The following is a 14,728-nucleotide window of genomic DNA, read 5'->3' as shown; positions in this document are numbered from 1 at the left end:
CGTTGCTTTCTGTTGTAATGGATCCCCTCCAGCTATTTTCGTTGCACGTCCTAAGTAGCCTAGTATAGGACCGTAGGACTGCCCGATACCTGTTCTGCTTAATTCTACGCGTGTCAGGGTTAGTCCCCCTTCGGGAGCCGTTTCGGACACGACTGACCAACTTGCGTTTGCTGGTCAGCTCCTCGGTCCACCACGGATTCGCGCGACGGTAATGTTTCCTGTGCTGCATAAAATCTTAGCAGGCTTCGGTGAGTAGGTCACCCAGTACTTCTGCCATTCTCTCAACATCCGCTGGAAGATCCAGTGGGCATAGAATAGCTCCTCGTAGCCTCCAGATACGCCTTCAACAGAGCCCCCGTGATACCAGGGTTCCTGTATAAGGCATACATCTGTGTGCTCCACCACAACACTGCGACTCAGCAGGGCATTCGCAGACTTACAGTGATGAAAGTTAATCTGGGGAGATGGGACTATCGGTGAGACTAAGCCGTCTCCCCGCAACGCGTCCTCTGCTCCTCCGTGCCTCGCCAGCCGGGCCATTGGAGTGCCTTTAGGCAGGGTCACCTGTTGACCCCCTACCTGCCCCTGGCGAGACGAATCCGGCAGGGTCCAGTGGAGGGCCCCTTGAGACACCGTCCCGGTTCCCGCCGAGCCCCCCCTTACCAGAAGAGGCCTTGCCCTGCGTCCCCTTGCGCGTCCGCGCTGCGGAGGCCGCGCGACGGCAAGGGAGTCCCTCTGTAAGAGTGAGCAGTCTGGAGGCCTCCCTCCGGACCGTCTGTTTTGGTTGGCGCTCCCTTCCCCTTCTTCTTTTCTGCTGCGGCCCTTGACCCACTTTGGTCAGGGCCTGCGTTCCCGGGGTGCCGATGGGCCCGAAGTGCTCCTCTTCCCGCTCTCCGCTGGATCTCGTAGAAAGGAGTCCGGCCGAGGCAATAGAAGGGGGCCTTTTCCAAACCCTTCAGGACCTCCAGGGACTTCGGGTCCACTCCCAACTCAGCTCCCCGTCTCCGCTTCTGCTGTCCCAGACACTCCACTTCCCAGCGGTGAAGATCTGCTTCTCCTTTCCTAGTCTCTCCAGGGCCACTACTGCTGCCACGTGTGTCCCCGAAAAAAAGGCGTCACCCTGGTCAACCTAGGGAGCGCTTCCTTATTCAATAGGATACGTGAGGCGCCTAGCCTGGCGGGCCCTACTCTTCTCCGCGCTCGTCCAACCTTTCCTCCTCCTCCCTTGGATGGGGTCAGCGACGGCGAGCCCTACCATGGTTGGCTCCTCCTCCACTTCCATGATCGCTTGTTCCCCGTCTGGGGGCCCAGCGTCGACCATCTCCTCTCTTACGCTTAATGCCTCTGCCGTTCCCTCAGGGAGAGCACCGTCACCGGCGTTAAAATTTACATTAATATTGGGCTTCATAAATGTCCCATGAGTCTCCTACGAAACAAAGGTCCACCCCCGCAGAGCCTGAATACGGGGTAAGTATAAATACAATGGAGTGCTGCCTCATTCTCCAAGGGGATTGTCAGAGGCACTGTTCCCCAGTGCCATTCAGCCCTCGGCACAATAACTTCTACCTTGGCTTGGAGAGTCTGGTCCGCGGCGATGGGTTGGGTTTTCTTGACGGGTCCTTACTCCCATAGGTCGTCCTTATAGCTATCGCTAGCCTGGTTCCGAAGTGGGCCCCAGGATCCAAGATTTATGTGCGGTTACACAGCCTCCTGTCTCCGTCCCCGTGGTACCATTCATTCTCTGGCGTTTCCCTTATTCGCCACCTGGGGACGCACTGAGTCGATGACTCACCCGTCCCCCTCGTCTCGTATATAGAGCGCGTTAGGGGTGAGATTTAGTAGCTGACAGGTCGTATTTTCCACAACACAAGAGAATTATGGATTCTGATCAGGATTTCTAATTAAAAACGTAAGTGCTGATGATGGCAATGGCAAATGAACGATGAACGATGAAATGAATGAATGATGATGTGTGAATGAAATAATGAATAATTAACAATCTGTTAAAGACAAAGGAAAACTTGATTAATTGTGTTTGTGAATGCAGAAAATATTCTGCAGTTGCGATATTTGCATTTCGATTCAATTGTAATATGGCACCGCCATGATACCCCTTCCCTGTCATATTCGAGGGGGACCGAGCGTAATAGAAAAATACAATTTTTCTGCACAACAATTCGACGGAATTCAACGACGACAGTAATCGGAGCAGTCTCGTTTGAGCCTTTGAAGTGAACAGACATGATTGTACACAGAGAAGTTTGGATGAATAGTATACCGGTTTATTGGTACTTAAGCCAGGAGTCTTTACTCCAGCTAGAACATTTATCAACGGGGCAAGCGAACGCAGTTCATCCCTGGTTAAAAAAAAACAAGCCAAAACCCTCGCGAGGGTTCAAGTGGCGTAATCCGTGAATTCTTGGAGGCAACAATTCTACGGCGGATAACATGGCCCACACCACCGAGGTACTAAAATGCCCAAAGTTGCAGAAAAGCTCAGACATACTCTGGTATTACAAACACCGAACGAACAAAAGACGACGCAATTGCTATGGATTATTTACCGGAATCTCAAATCGAAGCCTACATGATGATGTACAGGAATCTCCGATCTAAGACTACATGTGTGCCTTAAAAGGCATATTAGTAGATGAAAAGAAAATGCGTTATATCTCAAGAATTTTCAACAATAGAGTGTGTTGCAATTCACAAAGCAGACAACAAGTCACAGATTTACTCAACACTTGCGATACAATTGAAATCAAAGTGAAAGTTATTCGCATCAGACCACCTGTTTCCGAAAGTCAAAAAATTAGTATCTGTAATGCCAGGCCGGAAATTTTTAATGACGTCTTAGAAGAGGACCTAATTAAGGCATCAATACGACGAACTTCCATGATGACTGAACTAAGAGCCAGCTCCTCTGATTCAATTTTGTCACACAGCAGTAGCTTTCGAAGACTATGATGTATTGAACCAAATGATGTTGGAAACGTTCCGAATGTGGTCCCCATTAAATATGAAGGATCGCAATATTACGTTTACTCTTCCTCACAGAAAATTTCATGCTTCCTCTGCCATGGAGAGGGACATTGCGAAAAATTGTTAGAAGCAGGTAGTAATTAATGGAAAAAAAAACACGATCGATGAAGCAATAATAGATTTGGAGAAAAAATTACCGGTTCCGCCCCCTTTGATATTAACTATCGTCGATGAAAATACTAGTCCTGAAAGCGGAATAAGCACCCAGTCTTTCCCTGTACCACAAACACGTATTGGTAAACAAACTCAAAAAGTCAACCCAGAAAAAGAAAAAGGTAGACAAACAATAAAACAATACGCTGTGACCTTGGCCATGAGGAATTGGTTAACAATTGATTCCTCTCTGCCGAGTTACCAATAATTTACGAGTTTTTTCCCTTCACTATTGTAATTTCGTAAATGAAGGCCTGCAAAACAAGTTATCTTTTATAGGGACAAAAAATAATAGATATTAGTTTAGATTTTTAATTATAAGTCATCATTCAATTCGGATCCGTTTCCTTTTACAATTCCCCTTTTTTAACAATAATTTCAGGCCTTGTTTCAATCATTTCGAGGGAGGGCGGGTAAGGCCAACCGCCTCTGCGACAAACGTTGCATTTTATATAAAATAAAAAGAGGGAGATTCTTATTTTATATGTTAAAATATCAGAGAAGAAGTTAGGGGAATTAATCAAGGGGAGTTAATTATGAATAAAAGGCTTACCGTTGGTGGGAGGTTATATTCTGGGGTATTCGGGGTTAATGTTTTTGAATAGCGATTTGGGGCGGGAAGAGAATAAAAAGGGGGCTCTCACAGTATCAGGGGGAATTCTCCAACGTTCGGATGATCCCACGGGGTATTATAGGATGATGAGGGTATAATGGCCGATGTCTGCAGCTCCCTCCACCAATTTTCTCCTCTTGGTTTCTTCTGCTCTTTTCTCGACTTCCTCTTATCTCCTTCTTCTTCCTCTCTTCCTCAATTTCCTCTTCTTAACTTTTCGCTCTCTCAGGTCCACTTCTTAACTTTCCGTTAGCACTGTTCTCTTGGCTTGTATTTTCACTTAAATCATCTATTTTATTTGCACTTCAACTTTGACGTCCTCAATGGCTGTCCCAATGCGATGTGTCGTCAGACGCACTCGTCACCACGTCCTCTGGGATCCTCTTGATGGAGGGGGGATCCATGACCCAGTAATCGAATGGCGGGCTGCACGTGGGCTCGTCTCTTCTTGATATCCGGGAGGGGGGTAACAATATCGCACTGTGAGTGCTGGTGTGAAGGGTTAGGGGGGAGGCGGAGGAATCTACCTGCTAATGTAGGCGCCAACGGCAGCAAAAGAAAACCTAATTTGCCGTACAGTGGCATATTTTTAGGGGGTGGGGGAAGGGCGAAAAATCTCTGCCTCGTCTCAATCCTTAGTCAACCGATCAATTAGGAGCAGACAGAAAGACTCATCGCTCATCGTTGTAACAGGAGATATGATTTTCCCTTCGCATCGGAGAAATTTTTATACCCTCGGAAATCCCATCAAGCTGCCGTAGGCTAAGTTTCCGTAATATCTAGATAACCCATCCTTATGTCGAACACCGGGGAATCTAGTCATCACCAAGGGCGCATGCGCCGAATTATTGACCCATTACTACGAAACAGGTTACTCAGCAACGTTCATATCACTCTTGTCCCGCTGGTACATACGTGCGCTATTAGTTATTAATTGTGTCTCTGAGATTATTCATTTTATTGTCTTGTGTTTAAAGTAGACATGAAAAAACGCCCCCCACCTCAACGACAAGTGATCGATGAATTTCGGACACTTCCGGAGTTCATCGGGTCACTGGTCATCCGCCTCTGTAACGAACTTGGGACCCCCCCCAAGTTAGTTACTCACCGTATACACAACGTATCAGTCAACTTTTGGATCTTTTCGCTTCCTTCAACGACTCTCAACGTTATTTTTGCAACTCAACTATCAACGAATTCACACGGGTTAATTTCAACGAATTTTGTACAATTTTGTATAGTATTTTACAACTGGTGACGAATAAATCGCGAAGGCTTTACAACCCATTGCTTTGTGTCTTCACCTCACCCTCACTTCACCTATGCCAATTTTCCGACGCCCGACCACCCACAAATCAATGTTCCTCAACTAAACATTGGTCCTTCGAGCCGGATGGTGCGCGAAAAAACAGTGAAAATTGTGAAAGTGTAGTGAAAATTCAACGAAAAACTCAAAAGGACGCCAAGTCCTATAGTAAAATCAACGACCCGTGGAATATTCTAGAACATTCCAACGATAATCCCAACAACATTCCAACGACAAACCCAACGTGAGAACAATAAGAATTTATTGCCCTCGACCCTTTGTATTGACTTTGTTTACATTCCATCGGGTCTCAAATTTCTCTGACCGCGCGTGTGACCATTCGGGAGTGCTCGGCCCACTTCGCTCAACGTCGTCAGTAGTTCCCAACTTATTGGGACTGTACTCAACGAGTGAGGTCGCACTCAACTCAACGCCAACTCAACGGTCGATAGTACTCAACGGTCGGTAAAGTAGTTATATCAGTTACCAACATGGCAGATGATGGAGAGTACGAGTCAACTGAACATATTGAAGTCAACGTCGAGGTCAACCCGGTACCTCCAATCATCATCAACGCTCCAGAAACGCAAGCTTCAAAATCACAGGAGCATGAAGACTGGGCAAATGCTGTGGAAACTCTTCCTCTAATCAACCCCTCAACAATTAAAACGAGGAAATCAGAAATTGATTCGATGCCATCAACCATAAGCACACCAACGCAGCTCTCAACAGGAACAAACAACCAATTAGAGTTTCTACAGGACAGAATTAGAGAATTCAGCGCAATCAACGAAGAACTGAGTGAATTAAGAGCCTCAGATACAACGCTGGAAGAACTCAACGGCCAAGAGGAGTATTTAAAGGACGCCTGGATCGAATTTGCTGATCGATCGGAGGCACTGATTGCAACACTACCTGCAGATCACAGTTATATGACGGGAAAAGTATTTCTCAAAACAGGAGAATTGAAACGTCAGACGCTGAAGAGGATTTGGAAACTCAAAGGGCAAATATCAACTAAGGAGAAATTATCTGCTGGGAGAACAACCAATAGTCAACCAATAGATTTTCTCAATGGAAAGAATTTTCTGATCTTTTCCAGAATCTGGTTGGAAGAAAGCCAGACGTGTCGCCTGCGGAAAAGCTGGTGAGGCTGAAGGAGGCTCTTAAGGGACCTCCAGCTGAGCTCATCTCATCCTTTACTGCTACGGACGTCAACTACGAGAAGGCATGGGACAAACTTCAACGACATTACGAAAATCCACGTCTCATCGCCGGACACTTATTCAATAGGGTGCTCAACTTGCGACCAATGGCTAAGGGAGATGCCAAGGCTATAATCGACAACGCTCATATTGCTCGTGAGACGGTGGATCAGCTGATAAGCACCGCCGGGATTCCCAAAGAAGATTTGGGCGAGCAATTTGTATTTCACTTGCTCAAACGTTCCATGGAGGCTGACACACGCACCACATGGGAACAGAAGTTGGGAACGTCAACAAATTTCGTACCTCTGCAGGAGCTCGTCAACTTCCTGGAGTCAACAGCAAGAGGCATGACTCCAGATGATCAACACGACTCAACGATCCCTCAACGGCCTAAAGAAAAACCTCAACGTGGAAAATCACCAACTAGAGCACGTGCTTATCATGCCGCCGAAGCAACAATTCAACGAAAGGAACCTCAGCATATTACGCCTGCTGATTGCTGTGGGTACTGTAAAGCCAAGCACTTCATTGGAAAGTGTCCAGTATTCCTCAACCTCCCAACGCAGAAAAAACTGGAGCTTCTCTCAACAACACGGCTATGCTACAACTGCTTCGGTACACACCTGGTGTCAAAATGCAAGTGCACTAAATCTTGCATGAAATGTCACCACAGGCATCACACGTTGTTGCACATGGATCCAACAGACAGAGAGAGACCATCGACATCAACAATCAACAGCGGTCCAGAGCAACAATCAACGAGGGAGGAATCAGGTTTGAGTGTTTGATTTATTATAATTTTCATTCATCACTCAGATCATTGATCCTCACTCGTTCTCAACAGGTCGTTCAACATCAACTCAATCAACTAAATCCAAGGAGAATTCAACAGATTCAACGGCTAACAAGAGGATTTACGCCCCCCTGAGTCAAGTCGAAGAATCGACTCAACGGAATTCGAGCAACGTAGAGGACACTAAGTTCTCTCAAAAATCAACGGATCAACGATTAGTGCTCTTGGCTACGGCTAAAGCCAGGGCATTCTCCAAAAGCGGATTCTACACCATCGCAAGAATCCTCATCGACCAAGGCTCAGAGCTTTCATTTATTTCGGAAAGCCTGGTTCATCAACTTCAACTACAACGACGACATTCAACGATCGAACTCATCGGAATTGGTGGAAAACACGCATGTTCAACGAGAGGGATTGTGGCAATCACGCTCCAATCAACGAAACAGCCATTTCAACAAGTTGAGATCAACGCCTACATCCTACAAAAGCTAAGTTCACGGTTACCGGCGTTCTCATGCTCATCTGCATCAATCGGATCACTGCAGCAGCTTCAACTGGCAGATGAGAACTACTCAACACCTGGACCTATCAACGTAATTATCGGAGCTGACAACTACGGGAAAATCATCGGCAACGGGATTAAAAAATCCAACGATGATCAATTAGTTGGCCAACTAACAACATTCGGATGGATAATATCGGGTCCACTATGCAACACAAAGTATTCAACGAGGACTTCCTTATCCGCGGTAAGGGGATCTTCAAACGAACAATTAACGGAGCTTCTACAAAGATTTTGGGTCCAGGAAGAACCACCAATCTCAACAAATGCAACCAACGAGCTCACACCAGACGAATTAGAGTGTGAAGAACACTTTCAACGCACGCATCAACGAGACAAGTCTGGGCGCTACATTGTGCGATTGCCACTTCGCACATCAACAGCAGCGCTCGGAGAATCGAAAAGTAAAGCGCTTCGTCAACTCCAGTCGGTGAAACGAAGATTAAGCGCTAATCCTGACTACAGCAAACTCTACTATGACTTTATCAACGAATACGAAGCACAGTATACAACAAACATCAGAACCAGCAACAAATTACTACCTGCCACATCATGGGGTTCTGAGAGAAGATTCACTAACTACGAAGCTTCGAGTAGTCTTCAACGGCTCCAACAATACATCAACGGGTATCTCACTCAACGACATCCTCCACGCGGGCGGAAAGCTCCAAGTGGATGCAATGGATGTACTCACATGGTTAAGACGACATCGAATCGTCTTCGGCACCGACATCGTGAAGATGTTTCGACAAATCAACGTACACCATGACGATTGGAATCTTCAACGCATTCTTTGGATAGACAAAAATCAACAACTTGTGACATATCAACTAACAACGGTCACATATGGACAGAAATGTTCTCCATGGCTCTCTTTGAGAGTTCTTCAACAACTCGTCAACGATGAAGGTCAACGATTTCCTGCAGCAGTGCTACCGCTAACTAAAGGCCGTTATGTCGACGATATTTACGGTGGAGCGGACTCTGAGGAAGAATTCAAAGAAATAGTAACGCAACTCCAACAAATCTGCCAGGCAGGCGGATTTCCACTTCAAAAGTGGACCAGCAATCACCCAGAGATACTCAATCAACTCAACTTGTCAACGGGACCGGCAGGTACAGTGCAATTCGAGGAAGCAGTCATCAAAACGCTCGGATTGTGCTGGCATCCAGCAACAGATTTATTCCAATATAAATCGAGAACATTCAACTCAACGAGCTTCACCAAGAGGGTACTGCTATCGGAAATAGCTCAAATTTTCGATCCTCTTGGATTCATCGCACCAGTCATTGTTCGAGGAAAAATACTCATCCAAGAACTATGGCTGCTTAAACTTAATTGGGATGACCAACTTCCACTCGACTACGTTCGAAGATGGAAAGAGTTCAGGGAGGAACTCACGCAACTAAATCAACTTTCCATCCCAAGATGGCTAAATCTATCGCCAACTATCATCAACGTACAAATATATGGATTTGCCGACGCATCAACAGCTGCCATAGGAGCAGTCGTTTATCTACGAGTTCAACGAGTCAACGAAACACCAACAATCAGCTTGGTGTGTGCAAAAACAAGAGTTGCACCACTGAAAAAGCTGACGATTCCACGCCTAGAGCTAACCGCGGCCCTTCTGCTAACAAAAATTGTGAGCTGGGCACAACAAACATTGGAAGTCAACGCAGAAACATACCTCTGGTCTGATTCGTCTGTAGCTTTGGCATGGATCAACAGCCATCCATCGAGATGGAAGGAATTCGTTTACAATAGAGTAACGAAAATCCAAGAAGCGCTACCAACAGCCGTATGGAGACATGTTGGTGGGATTTACAACCCTGCTGACTGCGCTTCACGTGGCATCTCACCGAGCCAACTCAACGAACATCACCTTTGGTGGAAAGGTCCTGACTGGCTAGCAAAACCGCCGTCAGCCTGGCCACAAAATACAACCAGTTCTCCAACGGAGGTGTCTCTTGAAGAGAGACCAGCAACAGCTCACCCAGTAGCTGCTGAACCTAGGCAGCATCCACTGGCAGAGTTCCTCAACAGATATTCTACTTTATCCAAAGTATTACAAGTCACCGCAACGATGAATAGAGCCATACAACGCCTTCAAGACCATTCCTGCATACTGGAGTAGACTATGCAGGGCCATTTCCAATCTTGAAGTGGAGACCAACAAGATGACAACTAGAGACTACCATCAACAGAGAATTCATCATGCTTGATGAATGCGGGCGGGATGTTTAAAGTAGACATGAAAAAACGCCCCCCACCTCAACGACAAGTGATCGATGAATTTCGCACACTTCCGGAGTTCATCGGGTCACTGGTCATCCACCTCTGTAACGAACTTGGGACCCCCCCCCCAAGTTAGTTACTCACCGTATACCCAACGTATCAGTCAACTTTTGGATCTTTTCGCTTCCTTCAACGACTCTCAACGTTATTTTTGCAACTCAACTATCAACGAATTCACACGGGTAAATTTCAACGAATTTTGTACAATTTTGTATAGTATTTTACAACTGGTGACGAATAAATCGCGAAGGCTTTACAACCCATTGCTTTGTGTCTTCACCTCACCCTCACTTCACCTATTCCAATTTTCCGACGCCCGACCACCCACAAATCAACGTTCCTCAACTAAACATCTTGTATTAATCTTTTGTAATATTGTGTGGAAAGAGTCATTTTCGAGGAGTATTGGGTGAAATATAAGTACCGTGAATTGTCGACATTAAAAGGAAGTGGTTAATTCTTGTATTATTCCCACCTCATTTCCTCTTTTCTCTCTTGACCGACTTAACCTTTCTCTGGGTCTTCCAACCTCCACTCTCCGAGATTGCTGGGAAAACGTTGTTAATTCTCGTTAAATTACCTGGCCCCCAATTAATCAATGTTATTGTAACTATTTGCTGTTCCTTAAGAGGAATGCCTTGGAGCCCTGACAGCTCTTGATTCAAGCCGCGTCAGGTGAGTCTCATCGTAAAGAAAGACTCATCGCTCGTAAAGAAAGACCTCAAAAATGTTCTTTGAAATGGCAGGTCTATAAGGCGAATCAAAGAAAAAATTCCTAAACTTTTAGAAGAAGCCGACATTTTCATTTGTCTAAAAATTCGCATGGAGTCTTTGACAGTTGCTGCATGTGAATTTGAATATCCCGAATTTCTCGTGTATAGGAAAAATAGGAACTCGTTAGGAGGCGGAATAGCCATCCTGATCAGACAATACTTAGCATACATGCAAAATCAAACTTTAGAAATTTCAGGTAACAGAATAGAAATGTGTGCCTTGCAATTGACGAATATCCAGGCCAGTCTTCCCCTATTTGTATGCTGTCGACTACGAGGTTTCACGCTCTAGCAAACAAGCTGGGACGAGCTAATATCGAACATGCACAACTATAATAATTTTTTGTTGATGGGAGATTTTAATGCCCATCCCACGATCTGCAATTACCGTCAAACTTCTACCAATGGAGCTAGATTTTATAAAGCCATAGAAGCTGGAGGCCTTTACATAGACAATACTGATACTCACTCACATCTGGACGTTCGTACTCTATTTCGTTCAAACATTGATCTTATCATTTCCAATCTAGAAATATCAGAAAAAATAAACTATAAAATAGGAGACAAGCTAATGGAATTTGACCATTTCCCCGTGCATATTAATGTACAGTTGGAAAAGCACCACTATAAGAAAAAAACATTCAAGTTAGGAAAGGGAGGGAATCCCTTACAGTATATAACTTGAATGCACCGTTACACCGCGGGATCTAATAAAAAACTACCTTTTTATTGTTTTGATCGTGAGTATGCAGAGAGAATGAGCCAGTCGAATCAAGGTTGTGCAAAAATTTGAAAAGGGATTTATTTAATTGTCTTTTGGGGAAATTCGACTCTAATAGTTATTTTGTCTACGTTTTCGCGTTTTGCGTTTATTAAGGTTAATTAAGGGTTAGAGAACTTAATTGTGTTTAATGATTTATGTTTAATTAAGTTTTGCGGATATCTGACGCGCCTCGCGGTTTTCTTTTTTGGTGTATTTAGGCTATGGGGTTCGGAGAAAATTATCGCGTTTTTAGGGCAAAATATTATCATCGAGCGACGTGATTTATTGTATTTGAAACCCTTTTTTGTCATCGTGGAAATGCGTAGGTGTAGTTGTGATACCGCCGCTCAAATAGTGGATTTACGGGATACGATAGGTCTGTTTTAGGTTTTGGGTGGAAGGTCACGCGATCAATTACGACCGTTGCTCTCGCGTGAATTGCCAAAGGTTGAATTACGTGTAAGATATCATTAATATCAAGTCGATCAAAATATTGTATAATCGCAAGAATATTATTTTGTTTTTCACTATTCGTTTACGTTTCTCCTAACCCCGGGGATCCCGAAAATACGATCGCGAACAGTGAAAATCGAGTCATGCGAAGATTTCAACTGTTCGCGCCGAAATCCGACATTACTGGCTGTAGGCTAAAACGGCGTTATCATAGCGCATGAAGCGCTACGTTCCCGTCTGTTGCCGTGCGGCAAGCCATCACTTAGCAACAGTGTCTGCGCATGCTTCGACAGGACAAACACGTGCTGCTTCAGTATGAATTAGATTAAGTGTTATAATAGTGAAGAATCGTAATCTATCGCGGGAGTTAAAATCGAGAGGTCACCGAGGGATCAACTGATTATGCGGACACTCCGTTGAGGACCCATCGAAGACGAATTCCAACGGTTCTCGAAATACAGTTAATACTGTCTCTAAGTGCGTATACGCCACAACCGTGTATTTCCCATTGTGTAATAATGGTCACGAAAAATTAGAATAACTAGCCCTGAATTCTCATCTCAGGGTAATAATTATTGTTTGCTTTCATTTATGGAGATTATTCTCTGTGCGGTAGAGCTTAAATAACGCCAAAACTATGCATTTTTGCCTTTTGTGGTTTTACGCCTTTTATTGTTTGGGAATTATTAGCCTTCCCATGTCATGCTAGGGTTACGTAATACTCGTGGCCTTGAGGATATTATATATTTCGTGCGTTTGGATTCCGAATTTGCAAATTTAGAAAATATTTTGCGCTAGTCGCCTACCTATTTGGTTTTGCGTATATCGCCGTCTCGACTTTTTCGAGTTTCGTGCCTTTGGGCTTTTGGTTTATTTTATATACCAAAAATAAGTTTTATTACGGATTATCCGTGTATTCCAAACTAATTTGGAATTATCTGCAAATTTCGCCTTTTTACCTGTATTCCTATGGAATATTGTGTCTGCGTTTATCGCCTAGGGATTTATTCCATTTTTGTGCCTTTAGCCATTGCGACTACAAAGTGTAGTCGCAATGGCTAAAGGCACAAACGTACCGTTTAGTTCAAGTTTCCTACGTTTATATTTAAGTTCCAATTTTGGTTCGTTGTCGTGAGTCATCCGTTTCGATGACGTTTGTCGGTTTGTTGTTTCCGTCGAGAAAAAGAACAACTGGCGCCCTTCCGAGCATTCGTTCCGTTTTCGGACTATCAAGGGAAAAGGGCGGGTTAACTGGTCCATTTTTATGTTTGTAAAAATCTACCACGTTACATTACCATCAAAACGGACTGGGATGAATTTGAAAAATTTCTTCAACAAAAATATGAATAATTTCTAAATACAGAGTACGACAAGAAGTACCCAGCTCAAAAATACCTAACATTCGGTGAGACTTTTTGTTAATTAATTGAGGTTCCGGGGGATGAATTGGGCCGGATGGGATGGTGGGTGAGGAAGTTCCGGGGAGGTTAATAATTATGCACTGGTTGTTGGTTGATGAGCCGGGTTTATTTAAAAACGTAATACACAATTATGCACTCCGGTGATTAAAACTTCTTTGGTATAAATGGACTGTAATTTCCCGATATATAAATTCCCGATTCTAACGCCGTTGGTTATCCCGTGAATTGCCGATAATTCCCCGTTGGAATCCCCAAAACGTGACGACGTGTCTTGACCGGTTGATATTTGATGGTGTACTGACCACTGTAACGATCCCGAGATCGATCGTGACCTCTCGTTACAGTGGTCAGAGGTGATTGGTCGTGGTCACCCTGGCGATTGACCGCGAGATTTTGAACACTATTAGAGACGGCATCACTCAGGTCACCCGTAGGAAGTTACGACGGAGCAAGAATGAGAAAAAAAGGAATACACACGTCAATAATCATGAGACGCGAAATGAAATCGAAAAAAAGGAAAACCGCTAAAAAATCCTATAGCTTGGTGGGATGCGCAGTGTAACAAAACTAAACGACTAAGGAGAGGAGCTTCCGAAAAATGGAATTACACGTACAATCTGTGCGATCTTATTGAATATCAAAAACTAGTGGCTGTTACTAAAAAATTATTCCAGAAAAAAAGGACTCTATTTCATTCCTAGACTGACTAGAGAGCAGAACTAACATGAACTACATCTGGAATAAATGCCGAATTTTCAATAATACATGAGTAAAAATAGGGAATAACAATACATCTGAAAATGGCCAGTGGGTCGACAAAATTGAAGCAGCGTTGAACCACGGATCCCGATTGGATGCCTCCTTCTGGAGAAAATGTATTTTTATCAGAAAGCTTCTACTACACAGAACTCAATGTTGCCGTAGAGTCAAGTAATCAGGAAAGCTCTCCAGGTGGTGATCGAATCGATTACTAGGTGCTGAAAAAACTATCCGGCAAAAATAGATTAATATTATTAGACATCTTTAACGAGCTCTATGCCATTGGAGATTTTTCTGAGGAATGGACATAATACTTTACCCACTTCATACCCAAACAAGATAGTGTCAGTGAGACCCATTTCATTGTCATCTTGTGGCTGTAAATTGCTTGAAACGATGATTCAAAACAGACTCGATTGATGGATGGAGCATAAAAGAATTCTACAAAATACATAGACAAGTTTCCGAAAAAATGTATCATGTCTGAAAAACCTAACAAATATTACCCTAAAAATTAGTCAAGGCTTATCTGCTGTAACGTGGTAGAGTTTTCTCATCTAAAAATTCACCAGTTAACCCGCCC

General features: G+C 44.1%; 2 protein-coding genes across 2 annotated transcripts; both read left to right on the top strand.

Annotated features, from left to right (window-relative positions):
- The first annotated feature begins 5,605 nt into the window (after nucleotides 1-5,605).
- On the top strand, nucleotides 5,606-8,596 carry LOC135169797 (uncharacterized). The gene is made up of 3 exons (XM_064135095.1): nucleotides 5,606-6,058; nucleotides 6,217-7,096; nucleotides 7,167-8,596. Exons 1-3 carry the CDS (start codon nucleotides 5,606-5,608, stop codon nucleotides 8,444-8,446), a joined length of 2,613 nt encoding a protein of 870 aa, XP_063991165.1. The 3' UTR covers nucleotides 8,447-8,596.
- LOC135169796 (uncharacterized) lies at nucleotides 8,534-9,903 on the top strand. The gene is made up of 3 exons (XM_064135094.1): nucleotides 8,534-8,558; nucleotides 8,608-9,743; nucleotides 9,793-9,903. Exons 1-3 carry the CDS (start codon nucleotides 8,534-8,536, stop codon nucleotides 9,901-9,903), a joined length of 1,272 nt encoding a protein of 423 aa, XP_063991164.1.
- The last annotated feature ends 4,825 nt before the right edge of the window (nucleotides 9,904-14,728 follow it).

This window comes from Diachasmimorpha longicaudata, chromosome 15 (assembly GCF_034640455.1).
Source record: "Diachasmimorpha longicaudata isolate KC_UGA_2023 chromosome 15, iyDiaLong2, whole genome shotgun sequence".
Taxonomy (NCBI): Eukaryota; Metazoa; Arthropoda; class Insecta; order Hymenoptera; family Braconidae; genus Diachasmimorpha; species Diachasmimorpha longicaudata.
The sequence above is the reverse complement of the archived record's forward strand: the minus strand, read 5'-3'. Positions and strand labels throughout refer to the sequence as shown.